At 33.2% G+C, this 21,553-nt stretch overlaps 1 protein-coding gene, 2 long non-coding RNA genes and 1 pseudogene across 4 annotated transcripts; 2 read left to right on the plus strand and 2 right to left on the minus strand.

Annotated features, from left to right (window-relative positions):
- LOC109333808 lies at positions 1,234-6,567 on the plus strand. Of its 2 annotated transcripts, none has more exons than XM_019569385.1 (9): positions 1,234-1,482; positions 2,258-2,337; positions 3,837-4,065; positions 4,160-4,314; positions 4,435-4,480; positions 4,567-4,658; positions 4,838-4,934; positions 5,186-5,242; positions 6,117-6,567. In XM_019569385.1, the coding sequence occupies exons 1-9, from the start codon at positions 1,351-1,353 to the stop codon at positions 6,246-6,248; spliced, it is 1,020 nt and encodes a 339-aa protein (XP_019424930.1). In that variant the 5' UTR covers positions 1,234-1,350; the 3' UTR covers positions 6,249-6,567. The 2 variants fall into 2 exon arrangements, with proteins under 2 accessions (XP_019424930.1, XP_019424938.1); XM_019569393.1 differs by having other exon boundaries at positions 2,261-2,337.
- Positions 6,312-6,657, minus strand: LOC109333824. Its single transcript, XR_002106051.1, has 2 exons — positions 6,463-6,657; positions 6,312-6,371 (listed from the first exon to the last, which is right to left on the minus strand). It is a non-coding gene; the product is annotated as an uncharacterized LOC109333824 (long non-coding RNA).
- LOC109326158 lies at positions 7,478-9,488 on the plus strand (annotated as a pseudogene).
- Positions 16,112-16,852, minus strand: LOC109328807. Its single transcript, XR_002105480.1, has 3 exons — positions 16,658-16,852; positions 16,390-16,556; positions 16,112-16,262 (listed from the first exon to the last, which is right to left on the minus strand). It is a non-coding gene; the product is annotated as an uncharacterized LOC109328807 (long non-coding RNA).

Genomic DNA, 21,553 nt, shown 5'->3' on the forward strand with positions numbered 1-21,553 from the left:
TTAACAAGCATCTAATATTCTAATGAAAATCACTAAACCAAAAATCTTAAAAAAAAGCTACTTCCATTTTAACATGAATAACCTTTTGATTAGTGGGTAGATGTTCTTCACTTAGGCATTACAAAAACTCGGAGTGGTTTTGTTGCATGATTCCATTTGGCACTTGAGATAGTTACACCCACTAACTTTATTTCCCCAAAATCTGGCCCATCAACTTTGCATTTTAATTCAAAATACAATAGAAAAACACGTGGCTAGCTTAATTAATTAAACCCATTTTATCTTACATTCAACCCCAAAAACCATAATCGATTGGTGAAGTAACTTATAATGGTTTTGCACCAAATAATTGGGTTTGGTCAAATGCAATTTTAACCATAAAAACTAAGTGGCATCGATAAGGTATAACTTATTTATTTACTCAAATAAATCACTTTTTGTACATCTATTAATAAATCAGTTTAATCCATTTTATAATCCACTTGAAATAAAAAATTATTAGCTTTTAATTGGTTATGTTCAATCAATGTCTTCATTGGAAAATAAGTTATGAATACTAAATTTTCAAACAAAGGTTGTAGTCAGTTTTCACAGTAAAAATCAATGTAATTCTCAACTTCACTAACTACTAACCCAGTCCTAATTCCTTAATAGTAGCCGATATTATCTACACTAATCTATATGTTTATAAATAAATTATTGTTTTTCATATAAAATGTTGTATTGAAAAGAAAATAAATGCTTATTTTTCTACAGATAAAAAAAAGAAAAAAATCAGCTGGTTCTCCAAATTCTCAAATGTTAATGAAATTAATAATTTCAGGTATTACAATTAATCTTTTGAGGATAAATTATAGAAACAATTTAGTCCCTATTAAATCCTACTTTAATTAGTCTTTAGCCACAATATAAGGTAGATATTATTTACTCAAATTCATGAAAAATTTAATCATTATTTAAAAAAATGTAAAAAATTTACAAAGAGTTTTTTTTTATGGATGGATCATAGCACTTATATTAATGTGACGAAGTATAAAATTTTACAGGAAGACATGATATTCTTATTTTAAAATATATTTTTTGTTACTAAAAATAATATTACTTTTATAACTAAAGAACTAATCATTTTATATGTATAATCATCTCTCTCAACAACTATTTTCAAATTAACATTTTGTCTAGCCAAACCTTATAGCAAACAAGTAACATCATTAAAATACCCACGAAATGAACTTCACTTATGTTTTTTCCAATTCGAGAGACGTGTGCACACTGCACTCTATAAATTGACAAAGCTTATAACTGAACATTGAAGCCTCGCCGGCGAAACAGAGATTTACCGGCACCGAAATGTCAAATTCCGGCACCGGAGTAGACGAATCATATCGGCCACTTCCAATTCTATACCTCACCTTCTTAACTTTCTGGTTAATCACCGTTTGTTCTTGGACCACTTACACTTTCAGAACCCGTCGTTTTCAGGTTCCTTTCTTCTCCTTCATATCATGCAACGCTTCAGTTTTTTCAAATTTCTCCGTTTTTTTCGGTTCATTATTCAATGTTACTTAATTGAGAATTGTGTTTGTTTGTTTACGTGGATACTGTTTTGTTCTTCAAGTTTTTTATTTTTTGTTTGCTTTTATTATTCATAATTTCATATCATATGCAACATGGTGAAATGAATTTCAGTGCTGTACGTATATGGTCAATAAGTTTTGTAGATGAAGATGAAAAGTAAAACTGAGGAGAATTTTTATCAATCAAATAAATAAAAGGCGATGTTTATATTAAAAATTTAAAATCTCTGACTAAGTTTCCTGATATAAATAGTTTTCACGGTGAATTAATGAGATATTAGTGTTAACTTGTGGGGTTTATAGTTAACCGTGTTTTAATTTGCCATTCCGGTTATGTTGCTTTTATCACAATGGTGGTTTTGATGTCATCGGGGAGACTCCCAGAATCACAATATTGCAGTCGCAATTGTAATTTAAAACATTAATTACCATGTTTTCTAGCTAACCCTATATACTGGTTTTGTGGTACATTGTGCCATGCATCCGATTCAAATAGGTAAAAGTGACAAACTTTGTCACTAAATGAACTACATATCTGACTGCTTATTTGGTAACAATGGCGAGGTTTACATTAATTTGTTTCCTGTTTGTATTTCTTAACTTTTATTTTTTTAGTTTAATTTTGAAGGGGATCATTCTTTTTTTGGCTTTGTTTCCATAACTGCTTTGTTTTGCTATAGCAGTGGAATAATTTGCAGTGGGCACTCACTTCTGTACCTCTGATTAAAGCATTGCAGCTCATGTTATCTTTCCTCTTCTGGTAAGTTTTGTATATCTTTTTTGGGTTTGCTGAGTGAAGCATTTCAGTCAATTGAGAAAGGATTTCTTTGTTTAATCAAGTGTTTTGTTTTTGATGATTAGGTAACTCTTGTCCATAATCACTCATTAACCTTGCCTATCACTTGTTGAATTTGTCATGCCATTGTGCACACTCAGAGATTCACCTTATAGAAGGTCTTGTGATGATAATGTAAAAAGTGACAAACTGCATACTAAAATGACGTCATTCCTAATAACTATGCTCTTTATAATCCAGAAAAAAAATTAATGCTCACTGCTAGTGATGTGCTTGATATGAGAATCAATAAAAGAAATAGAGAGGCATCAGAGAAAATTTACTCTATGTATCTAGAAATAAAACAGTTTTCACTTTTCACCTCTCCTCTTCCATTCTTTGCATATTTTTCTTCTGTGAGGAGTACCCCAAAGTAATTTTAGGAAACTGTATACTTTTAGGAACAATTCTCTGGAAATATGTAGCTATATATGCTGTAACCTGTAAGCAATAAGATGATTCTATAGATAATATGTAATTAAAGGACAAAAGATACTGATAGAAAAGGGAAAATAATTGTGACTAAATTGAAAAGAGATTAGTGATATATGAGGTTGTATATTCTCAAGAGTTATACACGACCAGCTCTGTATCTGAACTTAGAAGTCATTCAATTTACCTGAAAAATCCTATTTTGTCGCATAAATGACATGTATCCTTCTTGTAGAAATTTATTGACAGGGAGAGGGAATACTGCTCAATGTATCAACTTTAATTTGAAGTGTATGTGTAGAGTTGCTATTTGTAATGGAAAACTAATTACATCAAAAAACAGTTCAATTTTAGAAAATGGTAGTTGTAGTTTTATTGTCAAAGTATCCTCAAATGTATAATTTCAAAACTTATTCAAGGTGCATTTTTAGCAATGTTATATGGGATTGAATGTTGGACAATAAAATGCTAACAAGAGAATAAATTTCATATAGTAGATATGAAAATGTTGTGTTGGATGAGTGGACACACTACTAGGCAAGATAGAATTAGAAATGATTTGAAATAGCTCCTATTGTAGAAAAGATAGTAGAATTGTGCCTTAGGTGATTTGGACATGTATGAAGGAGACTGTTAGATGCCCCAGTAAAGAAAGTAGATCAAGTAGAGGATAGTTCAATTTCTAGAGCAAGAGCTTCGCCAAGAAAAACCATAGGCGAAATGGTTAGGACAGATTTGAAGATCATTATTTTGTTAATGAACATGATTTATGATAAAACATTATGACTTTTGTTAGACCCATGTAGTCGACCCCACTTAGTGGGATCAAGGTTTGGTTGTTGTTGTATCTAACATGCATTTTTAGTGTCAGACTTGACAAGGCTTGGCATACTTTGGACCTTGTTTTACATCATATTCTAATAGTATTCTAGTGTGAACTTTGTATTTGTTGTCTGCAAACTTTATTTGGGTTTTATGTCAAACTCTTGCAGGTATTCATGCTTCAATTTTCAGATATGCTCTCTGTGGATGTCTTTTGGGGTGTATGTAACAGGGGTGCTATTTCAGACAGCTGCTTTAGTCTCCTTTTTGCTCATTTCTCATGGTTACTGCATCATGTGTGAGCGTCTTTCTTTAAATGAACGCCGCACAACTGCCGCACTTGCATGTGTCTTTTACTTGACTGTAGTTGGTTACAAGGCTTGTGTACCATACTTCTCGGTGAGTTTCTTAGCTGGTTCATGTATATGCAGTTTAATTACAGCTAAGCATGAATTATTCTTTGATTCTAATTCATAATTGATCAACTCTACAGGTGCTTCTGCTACTAAATTATTTTATTTCATTCTACATGATTTTCCACCATATATCTCAGAACCTGCTAGTGCTGCGAGAACAATTGAGCATTATAGAAAGTGAGGATGTTCACACAATGCATGATGCTGTGTATAAGAAGTACACAATGTTCAAGTAAGTGCCAGGCATCTGAGAAGTGTATATCACCAATTTCTTCTCAAATGTAGATATATCTCAGTCTAAGTAAGAAGAAATTATACTTATTGTCGACATGCTTCCCTTCGCTTTGTGCAGGAAATTTCAGGGTGCAATGCAGATAGTAGCTACGGCAGAAACTGTGGTATTAAACATAGGTTTCACTTTGTAAACTTACATGAATATATGTGTATGTATAAACTGTAACTCTAACAAAGTCATTAATTTTAGATATACATGAACATGGACGACTCTTCAGAAAATTACTGGATTCGGTTATTGATCAGAGAATGGGCACAACTTTGCATCTTTGTGTACATCGGGTATCTGAATGTGTTCCAATGCACGAGCACTTGAATATCTCTGTTTATAAATATATGAACTTCATTAAACATTCTACCACGAAATACTGGAAAACTATTGGTGGACATGGTTTTCCTCCAATCATGTGCCATTTCTAACTGTAAATTGTTCTTAATCTAACCTGTTCCCTTTTTTGCAGATGGATTTTCAGGTCACAAGACCTGGCACCACACTTCACTGTTATGCCGGCCACAAAGTCTATAGGCGAGATTCTGGTGCCTCCCATCTACAGCATAGTAAGTTATCAATCTTAACATATGCAACAGGTCATGATGCCCAATTAACTTTATTACTTTTGTTATGTTCTACTTGGAACATCTGTGAATGAAGTGTTTTTAATATATGGAATTCTATATGTTCGGTTACATTCACAAGAGATTAGCTGTAAATGTTGTTTATCAAGTCTTACTTCTTAGAAGATAATATTTAAGTTTATATATATCATTATATTTTCTTAGTTTTGACTACACTAAAAACTTTGTTGCAGGAAATGGATGCAGCAACTTTTAAAGAATTTAGTAGTCATGAATGGCACATTGGGGTGGTAAGTGGTACAAACATCCTTTCACCTTCTTTAGTTTTTATAATTTACTAATTCGATGGTATTATGTTACATTCTGAAAACATCAATTCAAACGAGTAATTGGTATTTAAATCATGCATAAAAGAGTAGAACAAGGATATGTTGTCCCAAACCATATCCCAAATCCTGTCTTAGACAAATGAAAATACGTCATGTCAATTAAAAAAATTAAACATTCACTATGTTTTCTATTTTTGTTTCAACATCATTTATGCAAGACATACTTTGGTACAACATATCCTTGTTCAAGATAATATATATTCTAGATCTAGTTTAAATATGGAAATTTCCATTTCTAATCTTTAAACCTTAGATCATGTATTAGATGATCAAACCAAAACAAACATTAAGAATAAGAATAATCAAGGAAAAACAATGGAATAATATTAAACAATTAAATAGTCATATTAGACACAGTTCAAATAATTATATATAACCCCAGATAAAAGGATTTAGCTACTCATTCCCATAGAAGCTTCTTCTTTCCAAGCTTCCTAGAGTGGTTGTTATCTCAATCCTAATATTTTCTCCACTAAGTGGTGATCAGTGATGATCAATGAGGTAGGCGATGTAGAATTTACCGTGACAACTAGAGAGAAGTTAGGCTTTGACTCTAATATCATGTTAAAGTTCTATCTTAAAACCAATTACCAATGAGAGAAGTAGTTCAATAAGTATTTAAATCATACATAAAAGAATGAGGTAGGAAATGTACTTCCCAACATATAACAATGCAAGTTTTCGAAATTGCATTTGTATAAATGATTTCAGTGAGTTCTGTTATTTGTTGATTTATTAAAAAAATTCCACTAATACACTCATTATGCCTGTGTAGCCAACTTCTATTTCTCATGATGAAAGCAACAAAGATGAAGTTCTAGTAATCATTCAGCATCCTCGCGTACAAAGGATAAGAAAGCTTGATGTTTTTTCTCATAGTACTGACTCTTGTGTCAGATCTCAATAACAAATTCATCTTCAAATCAAGTTCAAATCAAGTATAACAAATATAGCTACATGATTAATTATACCTCCATCACTTGCTTGTGCCTTTTCCTTGCAATTTGCATGGGCACAATGGTAGATTCATCTTCAATTATGATCATGAAACCCATCAAATTTTCCTCCTCAGCTTAGGAATCATGAGTAAAGGATACATCCGTGAGCTTTAGCTCATTTACCACAGGATATGTAGGTTATAGATAGCTGCAAATATGTACCAATGTACATTTTCTTTTTAAAAAATCTGACTGTTAATACATATTCGAAGTAGTGATAATTGTGTATATATTCTTGATATCATTGCAGCTTGTGCTTAATATTTTCAAGAACAATAAAGCATACCTGTTTATATTTTTCATCTAATGCTACTAGTCTAGGACACAATAAAGTGTTTATGAATTGTAAATGCATAAATATGATGGACTTGCATATCCTAATGGAATAGGTTATAGGTAATAAAGCAACATTGCCACACATTGTCACTAAATCACCCCATAGAAAATTATTTATAGTATTTTGATGTTTTAACAAGTGATAATAGTTTCTTGCCTTGTTTTGTCTGAAAGAAGAATTATATTAATCATCTAGAACATTGCAGTTTTTTTCTTATTGAAAACACTTATTACTGGGCTAGACCAAATAAGCACATCACCTACATAGAGCAGGTTAAATCATCATTTTAGCAGGGGAATTCAGAATTCAGATTGATAATGCATAGTTTAAGATTCATAAGCCATTCTTAGTAAGAAAAAGAGTACATTATCTCTTTTACAAAGAAAACTCACTTTCCCCATCCCATATCATTCTAAATATCAATTATTAGAGTAAATAGATCCCTCCTCTTAGTGCAAACATGAACTTGTATAAATACTATTAAAGCCATTATTGAATGTGACCTCTGGTGTGGTATTTTTTTCTATACATGATCTTAAGGTCACGTGTGAAACCTCTTGAGTCTCATGGAAGACCGACCCGAACCTATCCGATCACCCGTCTTTCATCTCGAACCAATAGAGAAGTGATGTGGAAACCAAATGACATGGTCCATGTTGCTATTTCCTCCTCTCTCTTCTCTTTGGTAGTCACTCTTGCCTCCACCCACAAATCCATAAACCCTGTTCCTTTAATCAGACGAGGAAGAATCTCAACGTCTCTCTCATTTGATTCTTCCTAGTTTCTCACCAAACCCTGCGAATGAGTGCTGCAGGTTTCTACCTCTCACTTTTCATCTTACTTTGATGTTTTAGGAAGAAAAAAAAATATTTTTTTTGGATTGATTACTCTAGATTCGTTTACTTAGTTGAATTCAAATTGGATGTTTGTTTGGAAATTTTGTTAGTATTATTTTGCACCCACATTATTGAAGGAAATGTGAGCCTCTTCAGACTAGTTGCTGATGAGAGAAGAATATTTCTTTATAAAATGTCAATTTGATTTTGGAGATTGACATTATTGGCCAATGGTTACTAAAATTACAAAAGTATCCATTTGGTTTCTGACTTCACACAATGTTTGTCAATTTGGTTCCTGACTTTTGTTTAGGAACTAAATTGACCAACAATGTCACGACCAAATTGATGTTTTTGTAATCCCGAAGACCAAAATGATTGATGATGTCAATCTCGTGATCAAATCGATGCCTTAGTTATTGTTGTAGCCCCCTAAGGTGTAAAAAATGGACAAATTTGAGGGATGAAAAGAAAAAATGGCCAATTTAACTGGATTTTTACCTATCCAGGAACTAAAATGAGGGTTTTCTTCAATCAGGAACTAGTGTGAAGTTGATCACATCTTTCATGGATCAATTTGGTTATTCTCACCTTATGGACACTTACTTGGTTTGACACTGTCTGAAACTTGTGAAATAGGTGGTGCATTTGGTGGCCATAGGGGGCTCCGTCCGGTGCCTCCTGAAAGGGGAATATTCCCATTGGACCACTTGCATTTGTGTGACATGGTAATTATGCTTTTCTTAAGATGAGATATGTTATTTGAACAACCAATCCAGACAACTTTAGAGACAATTTAACATTTTAAAATGCATTGTACATTATAAAAGGTAAAGTTGCCTTGAATGTTGTCAAGAATGGCTTTTCAAATAACATTTTTGTCTTACGATATATTTATTTTGGGACGAAATCGGTCCTAGAAAGTTTTGTATTGTTTCAGAGTTAAGATTTTCAATTCTATCAATTTCTTTGTTGGCCTCATCTCAGGAGAAGAAAGAATATCTCCATTGTCTAAAGACTGCTTCTCACCAGTCTGAAAAATGCAGGGATTTCTCCAAAAAATACCCAGTGTCGTATGGAAAAGTGAGTTACTTTCACTGTATTATGGCCAATATTTGAATCCTGTGGTTCTACTAGCTTCCATTATTAATCTTTCTACCCAGACAGTAACTATGAAATTTTTTTCTGTCTTCAACGTTTTTGTGTGGATGCCATCTGTTGTTTTTTACTCCAAGAATGTATTTTGTTTGTTCTCTTTGCATAGAAGTTTGACAAAATGGTAATCACTCACACTAGTTCAATGCCATATTTATCTAATTTTATACAAGATTTTGCAATGAAATGATGGAGTTTCATATGATATAAAAAAATGGCGGTCAAGTTCACAAGACTCCCACTTAGTGGAGCCTGGTGAGGGTAGATGTACACAATCTTATGCTCGCAAGCGGAGAGATTGTTTCCAGGATTTGAACCCGTGACCTCATTGTTATTAAGTAACAACCTTACCATTGTGTCAAGCTCACCCTCTAATGATGATATTTGATGGAGATAAGTTGAAAATTGTAATAGAATTATGTTGATACCTTTCTTATTCATCATGTAAATTGAAGTACTATTGTTATATTGATACTACTTTGGATTTATATAGTTCTTAAGTTTGTTTTGACTCAGTTTTGTCATAAATAGTTGTCTATGAACTAATATACTTTTGTCATCTTGCAGGAACTTGATGACCAAACAAGACCTAGCAGAACTTGGTTTTAAGGGAAGTAATGTAGAAAATCATGCTGAGACAATCACCAAGAGTATTGGTAATTGAGACCAATGAATTAAGAATGTATATTACATTTAGAGGTTTTGATAATTTCATTCTTTCCTATATCATTCATTTTCTTTGATAAGCATGTCTAACCATGCATTGAGTTTTAAATGGTGTAAATTGGATAGCATGGTGGTAAACAAAAAATGATGGAAGAGTTTGTGGGGTCCTCTCAATAGTGATAGCAGTTTTACTCTTCATACAATCTTTGTTTCTCCCTTTTTTATGATTTTCACATTTGCAGTATATATTCCATGATTACAAAGACTAGAAAGTTGTTGAATTATATTACATGCTAGTATCTTTCTCTCAAGTCCTGCATTTATGTTCTCCAAGATGGCTAGTGTTTTTTTTCCTTTTCTCTTCTTACTTTTCCTCCTTCTATGTGTACCCATTTGAATTTGTAATATCAACTACTCTGCCACTAGTAAGCTTTTTCTTTCTCTGTTACTTTAACATGAATATGCCTCAAATGTTGAGCCTTGGTTCTAGAATAATATTAGAGATATAGTATATTATACATTACATATTCATGTCAAGCATGATCCATCATGGTTTTCATTTCCCTCATACATTATTATTCATAGTGCTTGATTTGCATGTAGATCCCTTCCTGTTATTCTTCAAAGGGCTTGAATTTTGTAAAGCAGCTAAAGCAAACTAAGAGATGGGTGATATGGGGATACCAGGGTCCACTGGTGCAAGCCGTTTTGTTTAAATGGCAAACCTATTGGATCGAACTAAACCAAACCGAAAAAAGTGGTTCAGTTCGATTTTGCGGTTTAGTTCTTTTTAAAAAAAATTATTTAAGATCATTTTGGTTAGCGTTCTAGAGATTCAGAAACCTCTCTAACCGAACCATATATTTAAGAGTAAATATTCATTTTAATCTATTATATTTTTTGACCTTATCAGTTTGGTCATTTATTAAAAATAAAATAAAAACCTAAATAGTTCCCACAAATTTCAATTTGTAGATTAAATTAGTCATTTTTAGGGTCAAATCAGTTCATATCAGTTGTTATAAAACATGTCAAAAAATGATTAATTTGACTTAAATTTAATATTTTTGGAGCCATTTTGAGTTTTTCAATTTTTGAGAGACCGAACTTGTTAGGTCAAAAAAATATAATGGACTGAAATGAATATTCATTTTATATTTAAAAAACATTTTCATTGAGGTACATGAATAAAGAAAATGTGATAATATTACTTAAAGTATATCGGATTTGTAGTTTGAGTCTTTTAAATGTATTGATTTTAGAGTAAATATTCACTTTGGTCGTGTATCAATTTGATCCCTGAAAAGTACAAATCCAAACTTGTATAACGCATGTGAGTGAAAATAGTCCATATATGTGGTCACAAAAAATGCTAAAATTGATTAACTTAACTCAAATTTAATATTTTTTGAGATCATTTTAGATTTTTTTTAATTTTTTCGGGACAAGTTAGTATACGCAAATTTTTTGAGAAACTAAAATATGTTTTTACTCTTCATTTTATTATTGATACACTATGGAAGTTTTATTTATTTAGTTAGTTTTATTGTTATCTTGCGTTTATAAAAACTGAATTTGTTTTCATGATTGTAATTACATGTAACTTTTTAGTTATGTGATTTTGTCCATGTAGGAAAGTTAAAAATTTACATTTTTCTAAAATAAATATATTCATGAATTTGCTTATTTCCTAAAGAAGCAAGCATGATTGATTTAAGATGTTACATAAGTTTTTATAAAAGAATGGGATCCATTTGCTCCAAGAGCAAGTTTAAAAAATTCACTTCACATCTTTCAATTATAGGGAAATCTAATTATTTAGGTCCACTCATTAATTCAAACTATTAGATTTCTCTAGAATTGTTCCTTCCTATAGGAAATTTTAGTCTTCTTACTCTTCAAGATAATTGCTTTTTATTTATTTGAAGTTCAGATAATGGAAAACTCGAATTAAAATGTTTAACATGCTTAAAAGAGTTGAAGTTCAGATAATGGAAAACTAGAAAGAGAAAAAATGTATACACTATCAGTGTATGAGTTGTTTTATTATATATTGGCATTATATCATTCACTATTCATATTTAATTATTATTGACTCTTCAAAAAAGTAATATATATAAATGATGTACTGATTGCATATAAATATTTACACGAACGATTGCATAAATATTACACTCTCCTTAAATTTGGTATACACCTATGTTATGAAACATAATATCCAAATACATTAATAACAATGTACTTACAATCAATGGTGTGTCAAATATATTAATAATTAAAGGTCTCACTTTTTTACTTTTTATAGTAATAAATCTTAACGATTTTGCTAAAAAAAATGTTTCAGTTAGGAATATCATTATATTTTGTATTAATTCTTTTGTATTTGCTACTTTCTTCCCAAAGTAAATATTAATCCCCATAATATTTCCCATTATGCTGAACTTGAGATGCTATATAAATGGTTTGCAATTTTTTATTTTGTACAACTTAAAAAGAAATAAAAACATATTACTAATTAGATGATATTATTATGATAATTGTACATAAGAACATCATGTTGACTGTCGCTACCCCGTTTTCGTAGATGCAACGAAAAATATGCAATTACATGCAATGGAGTCGTCATCGATGTTTTTTAGAGGGAAAACATGAAAAACCAATTTTTGAAAATATAGCTGATTTGCTCAAAATATAAATTGAGTTCGGGAGTCGGTTACAGATGAGAAAGGTATTAGGCACCTTAACTTTATTCAGTTATGTGGATATTTATTCAAAACATTAACTTTACCCTCACCTTATTAAACAAAATAAATTCCTCACCTTATTAAACAAAATAAATTTTGTTGTTGTGTCTGATAGGGAAATAACTGCTCCTACATATCTCTAGCTATAATAGATAAATCAAGACTACGTAGTTCTTTCAGAAAGTAGTTGATTAGTCGATATATTTTTATTTATTGTATTTGTTTTTAAATAATAGCATAAGATAACGCGACAAACACTGGTCCCATAGTGCACTACCTCTCCTTGATTTAGTTAAGAAAACATCAACTTAAGGTAACGAGACACACAAGTCTCATAGTGTATTACCCCTTATTGATTTAATTAAGTTATTTTATAAATGTCAATTTAGGGTAACGCGACAGGGCACAAGTCCCATAGTGCACTACCCCTCATTGATTAATTAAGTTATTTTGAACACGTCAATTTAGGGTAATGCGACAGGGCACAAGTCCCATAGTGCACTACCCCTTATTGGTTTAATTAAGTTATTTTATATCGTATTTACATATATACCAAAACATATTACTAATTTATAAAAGAGAAAATAAAACAAATAGATCACGTAAGTAAATAAATTAAAAAACAGAAAAAATAATATAATAAATACATAAACAAAAACGAATTTTAATAAATAAAAAAAATTAAACAAAAAAATTAAACACACATAACATGTTAGGCATACATAAATAAATAAATAAAATAAACAAAATAAACAATTAATTAAATAAAAAAGAAATAAAAAAAGAAAACATAAACAGAATAAAAATAATAATTAAATAAAAACGAAAATAAAACAAAAATAAAATAAAAAACTATACAGTCAACTAAGGAATTAGGAATTGAAATTGGAGGTTTTAAGGTTGAGGTTTGAAATCAATTTGGAAATTTTATGGTAAAATTAATTTGGGGATTAGGTTTTCAAAAATTAAGTTGGGGGTTAGAGTTATATTGATTTGAGAATTAGGTTTTGGGTTACCATGTGAGGCAAAAATAGGAACCCAATATACTCTTATTTCAACAAGATTCAAGCATACATTTAACACTAAACATTGACAATGTAAACAAAACAAGGAAGAAAAAAGAAAATGGACCTTAAGGGTATGTAGAACAAGGAGCAAGTGAGTTCCTCTCAACCTCTTCTTGGTTTGGCTACCTTCCCCCTTCTCCTCTTTTCTCCCTTCTTTTAAAAACAAGGTTTGCCTCTTTTTGATTTCTCTTTTTCAGTTTTCTGATTAGTGTTAGTGAGTTGCTAAGTTTGGTTTATAAAGAGGGTGTGATTAGGGTTTCTAGTTGGGCTGGAGAAAAAGCTCAGTTGCCACAAACATTTAAAAATTTGATTTCCCCATATTTTTGTTTTGAAATTTTTCTACCCCGGTCAAAATTGGGTGTTTACAGTTGCCCCTATTTACTTGCTTTTCATCAGATAACGGGAGCGACGAATGTCGCTAAAGTTATCATGGTGAGAAGGAAGTAAAGATAAAAAAGACCAAATTTTGATTGGGGAATAACACATGGAGGAAAAAGCCTCAAGCTCAAGCACACACCATGAGCTCGAGGTTAGTGGGTAAAGAGCTCACGAGTCCAAAAGTTGACCAAAAGAGACCATGGAGGGGTCAAAGCACAATCATGCGACCATTGAGGGGTCATGTGTGAGAGAGACCATGGGAATGCACGGATAATGAGGGACTCTAGGTCAAAATAGGATGAGACCAGTTGGGGTCAAGACACAATCACGAGACTACTGGGGGTCAGGTGTGAAGAGAGACCACGGGAACGCACAGACAATGAGGAACTCTGGGTCGAAAATAGGACGAGACCACTTGGGGTCAAGACACAATCACGAGACCACTAGGGGGTTAGGTGTGAAGAGAGACCACGGGAACCCACGGATAATGAGGAAATATGGGTCCAAAATAGGATGAGACCACTTGGGTCCAGGCACAATCACGAGACCATTAGGGGTCAGGTGTGAAGAGAGACCACAGGAACGCATGGATAATGAGGAACTCTGGGTCGAAAATAGGATGAGACCACTTGGGGTCGAGACACAATCACGAGACCACTAGGGGGTCAGGTGTGGAGAGAGACCACGAGAACGCACAGATAATGAGGAACTCTGGGTCAAAAATTGGATGAGACCACTTGGGGTCAAGACACAATCACGAGACCACTAGGGGGTCAGTTGTGGAGAGAGACCACGGGAACGCATAGATAATGAGGAACTCTGGGTCAAAAATTGGATGAGACTACTTGGGGTCAAGATACAATCACGAGACCACTAGGGGGTCAGGTGTGAAGAGAGACCACGGGAACGCACGGATAATGAGGAACTTTAGGTCAAAAATAGGATGAGACCACTTGGGGTCAAGACACAATCACGAGACCACTGGGGGGTCATGTGTGAAGAGAGACCACGGGAACGCATAGATAATGAGGAACTCTGGGTCGAAAATAGGATGAGGCCCCTTGGGGTCAAGACACAATCACGAGACCACTGGGGGCATATGTGGAGAGAGACCACGGGAACACACAGATAATGATGAACTCTGGATCGAAAATAAAGTGAGACCACTTGGGGTTAAGACTTTCAGCCATGCGTGCATATGATGATGCATGAGTAAGGCGAAGATGTTTGTGATGATGCATGTATAATGGGTTACACATATATGATTAATTTAATTGCTATCATGAAGTTTGATTGATATGAAATCATAATGCTTCATCGGTAGACAACAACTAATCAAGTCGATATTGACCACATCATCTCCTTTTTTTGGAGTCTGCTGGGGTATACCTTTCTTCCTTACAGAAAAATACATCATTTGTTCCTCATCGATATACACCTTGAGACTTAGTTCCATTGGGTTTTGTTCGCCTTAATCAATAGTGAAAGATAATATCATAAGAGTTACCCGATTATGCAGTTCAAACATCATATTTGTATAACTTAAGACTTATCTAAGTGAACATGCACACATCAATGTATAGTTGTGAGATGAATAAATATTCTTCTATTCAAGGAATTTTAATAGGAAGATCTAAGGATATATGTGTTACTAGAGGTACTCTAAGTTACAAATATTTGCAAAATTTTTGCCCCAGTATAAGGTATTTGCTCAATTATCAACTGATCTCCTGAGATGGCCGGATACCTAGACCATCGTGCTAGCCTTGTTCGTTACTCCCAAGAACTTCATATTTCATCTCATAATGCCATAAACTTCTACAATTCCAACTTGATGTGCAGACATGAGGAGAATTTTGGCTTACCCCAATAGTAGTAGACTTTCAAGATAGTAGTCTTTTCATTGCCCTAACTTTTGCTTAGGTTGCCCTTTCGAGTTTTCAACCTAACGAGCTTTTCATTCATACCATAATTTTTGCTTAGGCAGACCATTTTGGGTTTCAACCTAACGAGCTTTTCTTTTATTTCAATCTCTATTTATCGGAATAGACACTCTTGATCAGTGTTATTAAAGCCGTACCGGTTATCAAACCGGTCAGGGTACTAGTATAGTGGTACAGTGGTTCAACCGGTGGTTCAGTAATTAAACCGCATGCCGGTTAAACCGGTTAAACCAGACATATCTGCTTATATATATACATATATATAAAAACCTATAACAACAAAAATTCACTAGGTACTCAAAAGGATGGGTTAATGATGGGTTTTCAGATGTTAGTATTGAGTATTTACAAAAGTATAGCACGCTACCCGTGTAAACTTTAGAGAACTTACCAAAATCTATCCAAGAGAAATGTTTCTTTATGACTTTGATAATTGGAAAATCCAAGGCACTGTTTGGGTGGAGCATTATATGTTTTGGAAATCCAGCATAAGTTTGCACATAGATATATTATTTTACCTATATTAAGGTTAAAGAATCAACTGATTCTATTCAATCCAAAAGCATCACTTAACAAATACAAAATATAAATAAATGACATAAGTTCACCACTCGGTCTACAAAAAATAAATTTGGTGTTTTAATATTAACACCAATGAGTCAAAGTTGTCTCATATCGAGGTTCTATTTCTTCATCATTTGAGCCTGAATCTTGACCCACATTGTCTTCATCCAGGTTCATATTCTCCATCGGGTTGAGTTATGCATCATCATCATCATCTTCTAAATTTAATTGATCTACAATAATATCAGTTTTCATATGATTAGCAATTTAAAACAGTAAGGAATTGATGGAAAACAATGAAAAACATAATCAAGATGGAAATCAATGAAAAACATAATCATTAGACAATAAAAAACATACCACTTTCATCAAATGATGGTTGGATGGAAATGTTTGCAAGGTCATTTCGTAAAGCTTCAATCTCTTCAACAGTTAGAAATGGTGGTGACTCCTCCAATATAAAATGAGAATGATCCTCAAATGTTTCTAAATTTATTGGGTCATAATTTTGATGCCTCAAGTGACTCCTACATTTATAGATTTTATTATATACAAACATAAATACATGCTACATATAAATATATAAAGAACGACAACTAAGGTCATATTTTGAATAAAAGAGTAATACCTTTGTTGTAATCTCAAGTTGTAACGAACAAAAACAAGATCATTAAGTTTTTGATGCTCCAACCTATTTCTTTTATTAGAATGGATGTGTTCAAACACACTCCAATTCCTTTCACAACCGGAAGCACTACATGTTTGACTTAGAACGCGAACTGCCAACTTTTGCAAATTTGGTGTGCGACATCCATATGTTTCCCACCATTGATCTACAACATTGCATGAAATCTAATTCATCATCTTGTTTAATAATAAATGGTTAAGACAATTAATAATAAACATTAAAGATAATTACCAAATATGAAAGACTAATTATATATGGCATCACTTTACTCTGTTCACGTATAACAGCCGCTCTTCCAAAATCTAACTCAACATCTTTATATATCATCATCTCACTGGTTAGCTTATCTAGCAAATCAGGATCTCCATGAGCATATTTCTCTAAAACATCCAAAAGGCCGGATGTTGTGAACTTATGTTTTTCAAATTCTTCAATATTGAAGAAACATTGTGGGTTAAGTCAATATCCAACAGCATGGAACATTAAAGACAATTACCAAATATGAAAGACTAATTATACTTGACATTACTTCACTCTGTTCACATATAACAACCTCTCTTCTAAAATCTAACTCAACATCTTTATATATCCTTATCTCACTAGTTAGCTTATCTAGAAAATCAAGATCTTCATGAGCATGCTTCTGTAAAACATCCAAAAGGTCGGATGTTGTGAACTTATGTTTTTCAAATTCTTCAACATTGAAGAAACATTGTGGGTTAAGTCAATACCCAGCAGCATGAACATTTCTTTTTAATTGCAAATCTCACCGACTATCCATAATTTACAAATAAGGTTTAATTTTGGTCTTGTTTCTTTGAAACCTCCTCTCCATGTCATTTCTAGCTTTAAAGAATGCTTGATAAAGAAAACCCATCGCAAACTTATCCTCACTATCAACAATGCGTAACACACGAACAAGTGGCTCAGTAATTTTAACAATGTCAGCACATTGTTTCCAAAAGTTTGAATCCAACACTTGTCTACGCATTTTTTTGCCTTAACATCTTTGGAATAAGCTGAGCTTGTCCATCCTCTAGATGTTACAAGAGCTCTAAGTGCATCCTTTTGGGCCAAGATACTTTGCAATGCAATGAAGTTAGTGACAAAGTGAGTTGGAGCTGGACGGAGTATTTCTTTCCCATAAGTGAACTGTCTCATTAGATACAATGGGTGGCAATGATTATATAGATACTTAGTAATATTTGCAGCATGTGATATTGTATCAGTTACTTCTGGTATCTTTCCAATATCTTGAAACATCAAGTTAACACAATGAGCCGCACATGGAGACCAAAATATGTGAGAGAACTCTCTCTCCAGTAACCTACCAGCAGCAACATAGTTAGCAACATTGTCTATAACAATATGAACAATATTCTCAGGACCGACATACAACACTATCTCCTTAAAAAGCTTGAACAACAAATCTGCAGTTTTGGAAGCATGTGAAGCATCAACAGACTTTATGAAGACAGTCCCTTTAGGACAATAAACAAGAAAATTAATATGAGTTTGTCTGCTTTGATCAGTCCAACCATCATCCATAAGAGTGCATCCAGTTCGCTTCCAAATTGATCGATAATCGTTTATAAGTTTTTTCACATCTTCAATCCACTTGTTTAGCAAATGACCACGAACACAATAATAGTGGGGACCTTTATAACCCAAACCCATGCTACAAAGGGCATCAATCATGGATTGATAATAAGCTGAGTTAGTTGCATTAAACGACACAAAATCATCAATCATCCATTTAGCGATGGCGAGGTCACATTTCTCAATCACTTCTTTACTTTGCATGACACTTTTTAAAGTGGGTTGAACACCAGGAGTTGTTCTAGGCATAAAGTAATTGCCAATGTGACATTTACCTTTCTGAGATGTAGATGTATGAGGTGCTTTAATCAGTTGAGTGTGCAATAAATCAGTAACTTCATCACAAGGATTACCATCCTCGTATTCCTCTTCTACTTTTCTTTTTTTGCTCTTCATTTCTTCAATTGATTTCTGGATCTGATGTTGAATATCTGCTGGTACTTTCTTACACTTTTCAACTTGTCCTTTTACTCCAGCCAAATGAGCCTTAAACCGAGTGATGCCACCACCTTTAATTTGTTTCATGCAGAAAAGACATAATAGAATTGTTCTTCCATTATCAGCAACAACTTGCTTACAATGCGCCCAAGCTAGATCTGATTTCCCTCTATAACTGCTTATAGAAGTATTTTCTGTTGATGCTTCTTGTGATGTTGGCAATTCAGGTTCATTAGATGACATGTATTTCTACAATATGAACAATTAAAAATAATTTTATTATTGATGGCTATTTTCAATCACAATCTTAGAAGGAATAAATCATAATCTTACATGAACAATTAAGAACATTACTATTTTTACCAAATTTAGAAAGCACATTGGTAAACTGCAACAAAAACCAAAAGCTATTTCCACGTAAACTGCATTGGTAAATTGCAGTAAAAGCAAAGATACATCTACTGTTTGCTGTCATTTTATAGATACATCTACTGTTTTTAGGCAAAATATTTGAATAGGTAATTTTAAAAGCTAAGGTTTGAATACATCTACTGTTTTTAGGCAAAATATCTAATGTTAAAAGCTATTTCTAGGTGATTTTTTGCACAAACTCACATAAATTTGATCACATTGCCCTTCTTTTACACAAATCAGTTTTAATCTTATATATTTTTCTTGCATATGTTCTTTATTTGCATATGATAATAATGAATTAGACTATATATTAAACAATTAGTGTGAGAAAATGCAGCAAAAGTGAGACAAAGATATAACCAAAGAGTGTGGTGTTACCTCAAATTCTAAAGATTGGAAGATGATATGTTGATGGACGGGGATTGTTGAAAAGTGAACCGAAGAAGATGATGGAAGAGTATGGAAGAGATTGGAGAAGTGCAGAAGATGATGGAATGAGATTGGAAGAGATTGGAGAAGTGAACCGTGGAAGAAGAGATTGGTTTGAAAAGGGGAAAGTGTAAACCCTCTTGGCCTCTTTGCACACTGTTCTGTTCTGAATTTATGAATTTCTGATTGTTTTATCATTGCTGTGCAAGTGGTCATATTAAAATATTATATGTGCAAACCGGCCGGTTCAATGAAATTCCCACCGGTTCACCGATTTTAACGAAATTTGGTCGGTTTGCACCGGTTTACACCAGTTTTGATACTTATCCGGTATAATATGCGTGCCGTACCGGTTTGGGGACCGGTTCGCCGGTTTTCCGGTCGAAACGGCCGGTACGGTACGGTTTTTATAACTATGTTCTTGATTGTGCCATTATTCATAGGTTTGGGTAAAACATTTCCATCCATATCTTGTAAGACTAGAACAAGTTACAAAATTTTGTAAAACTTTTCCCCATTATAAGGTAATTGCTCACCCATCAATTGTTCTTCTGAGATAGCCGCATAACTAGACAATATGCTAACATTGTTTGATTTTTTCCACAACTTCTTACTCATTTCCACACTGCTCAAAACTTTTTTGATTCCCACTTGATGCACAAACGTGAGGGTGATCTTGATTCGCCCATAGCATGATAGACTCATAAGAAAAAAATGCATTTTTATTGCGTTAACTTTTGCCTAGGTCGCCCTTTCGAGTTTTCAACCTACCACGCTTTTATTGATACCCTAATTCTTGCTTAGGTGGCTCTTTCGAGTTTTCAACCTAACATGTTTTTTTTTCTTTTTTTTCTTTTTTTTTCTTTTTCTCTTTTTTTAGGCATATAACCTTTTAATCGCGTCCATGTTCACAAGTCTGAGTAAAACATTCTCATCCATGTCTTGCAGGATCAGAGTCACCCTTGAGAATGCATTCTTGACACTCTAGGGACCTTCATGGCTTGGTGTCTATTTTTCACGAACATCTTCTTGATTTTGGAGGATCTTTTTAAGCACTAAGTTCCCAACTTCGAATTCTCTGGGACTAACCTTCTTATCAAAAGCTCTCGTCACTCTATGTTGGTATAATTGACCATGGTGGCAAATGGCCGCCAACCTTTTCTCTTCAATCATGAGCAATTTCTTATACTTGAGGTTAACCCATACCGACTCTTCTTGCTCTGCTCCATCAAGACTCTTAACAAGAGAATCTCTACTTCTATAGGTGAAACAATTTCCATCTCGTACACCATTGTTGTCTATGATGCCCCACATATTCTTCCATTAGGGATAACTTATGACTCATGGCCGCACCATTGACGAAAACATCAACGTGAGGATAAGGAAATCATCTTTTAGACTTGCTTTGTTCAAATTTCAGTAGTCCACCCATATTCTCAGTTTCTCTCCTTTTTTGGGTTCCAATACAACATTAGCCCCTCATTCTGTATGTCGAGACATTTCTATGAAACCTGACTGCCATTATTTCATTATCTCTTCCTTTACTCCTCGACCATCTTCTCCATCATCAAACTCAATGAGATGATTATAAGGTACCGCAAAAGAATCAATTGATACATGTTCAAGTACCCTATAACTGGACAAAATCTCTACAAAATTGTGATACATGTGTTGATTTGTGTAACATCGTGGAAAGAAATGGGACATAAATATGGATGTTCACAATGGTATGGAAGAAAGGTAAGTATGTGAGAATGAAGATGATAAAAATGGATGAATGGAGAAGAATCATTAGATAGTCATGCAAATTTACTAAGATATTGTCTCAAGTAACATAAATATAAGTCCAAAGAAAATTCAAAGCGAATGAATTACAACATAATCAGGTAATTACTATGCAACTATGTCAATCATTGGCTCGGATCCTTGTCTTCGTCGGTAAGGATGACATGATTT

Source organism: Lupinus angustifolius, chromosome LG02, assembly GCF_001865875.1.
Source record: "Lupinus angustifolius cultivar Tanjil chromosome LG02, LupAngTanjil_v1.0, whole genome shotgun sequence".
Taxonomy (NCBI): domain Eukaryota; kingdom Viridiplantae; phylum Streptophyta; class Magnoliopsida; order Fabales; family Fabaceae; genus Lupinus; species Lupinus angustifolius.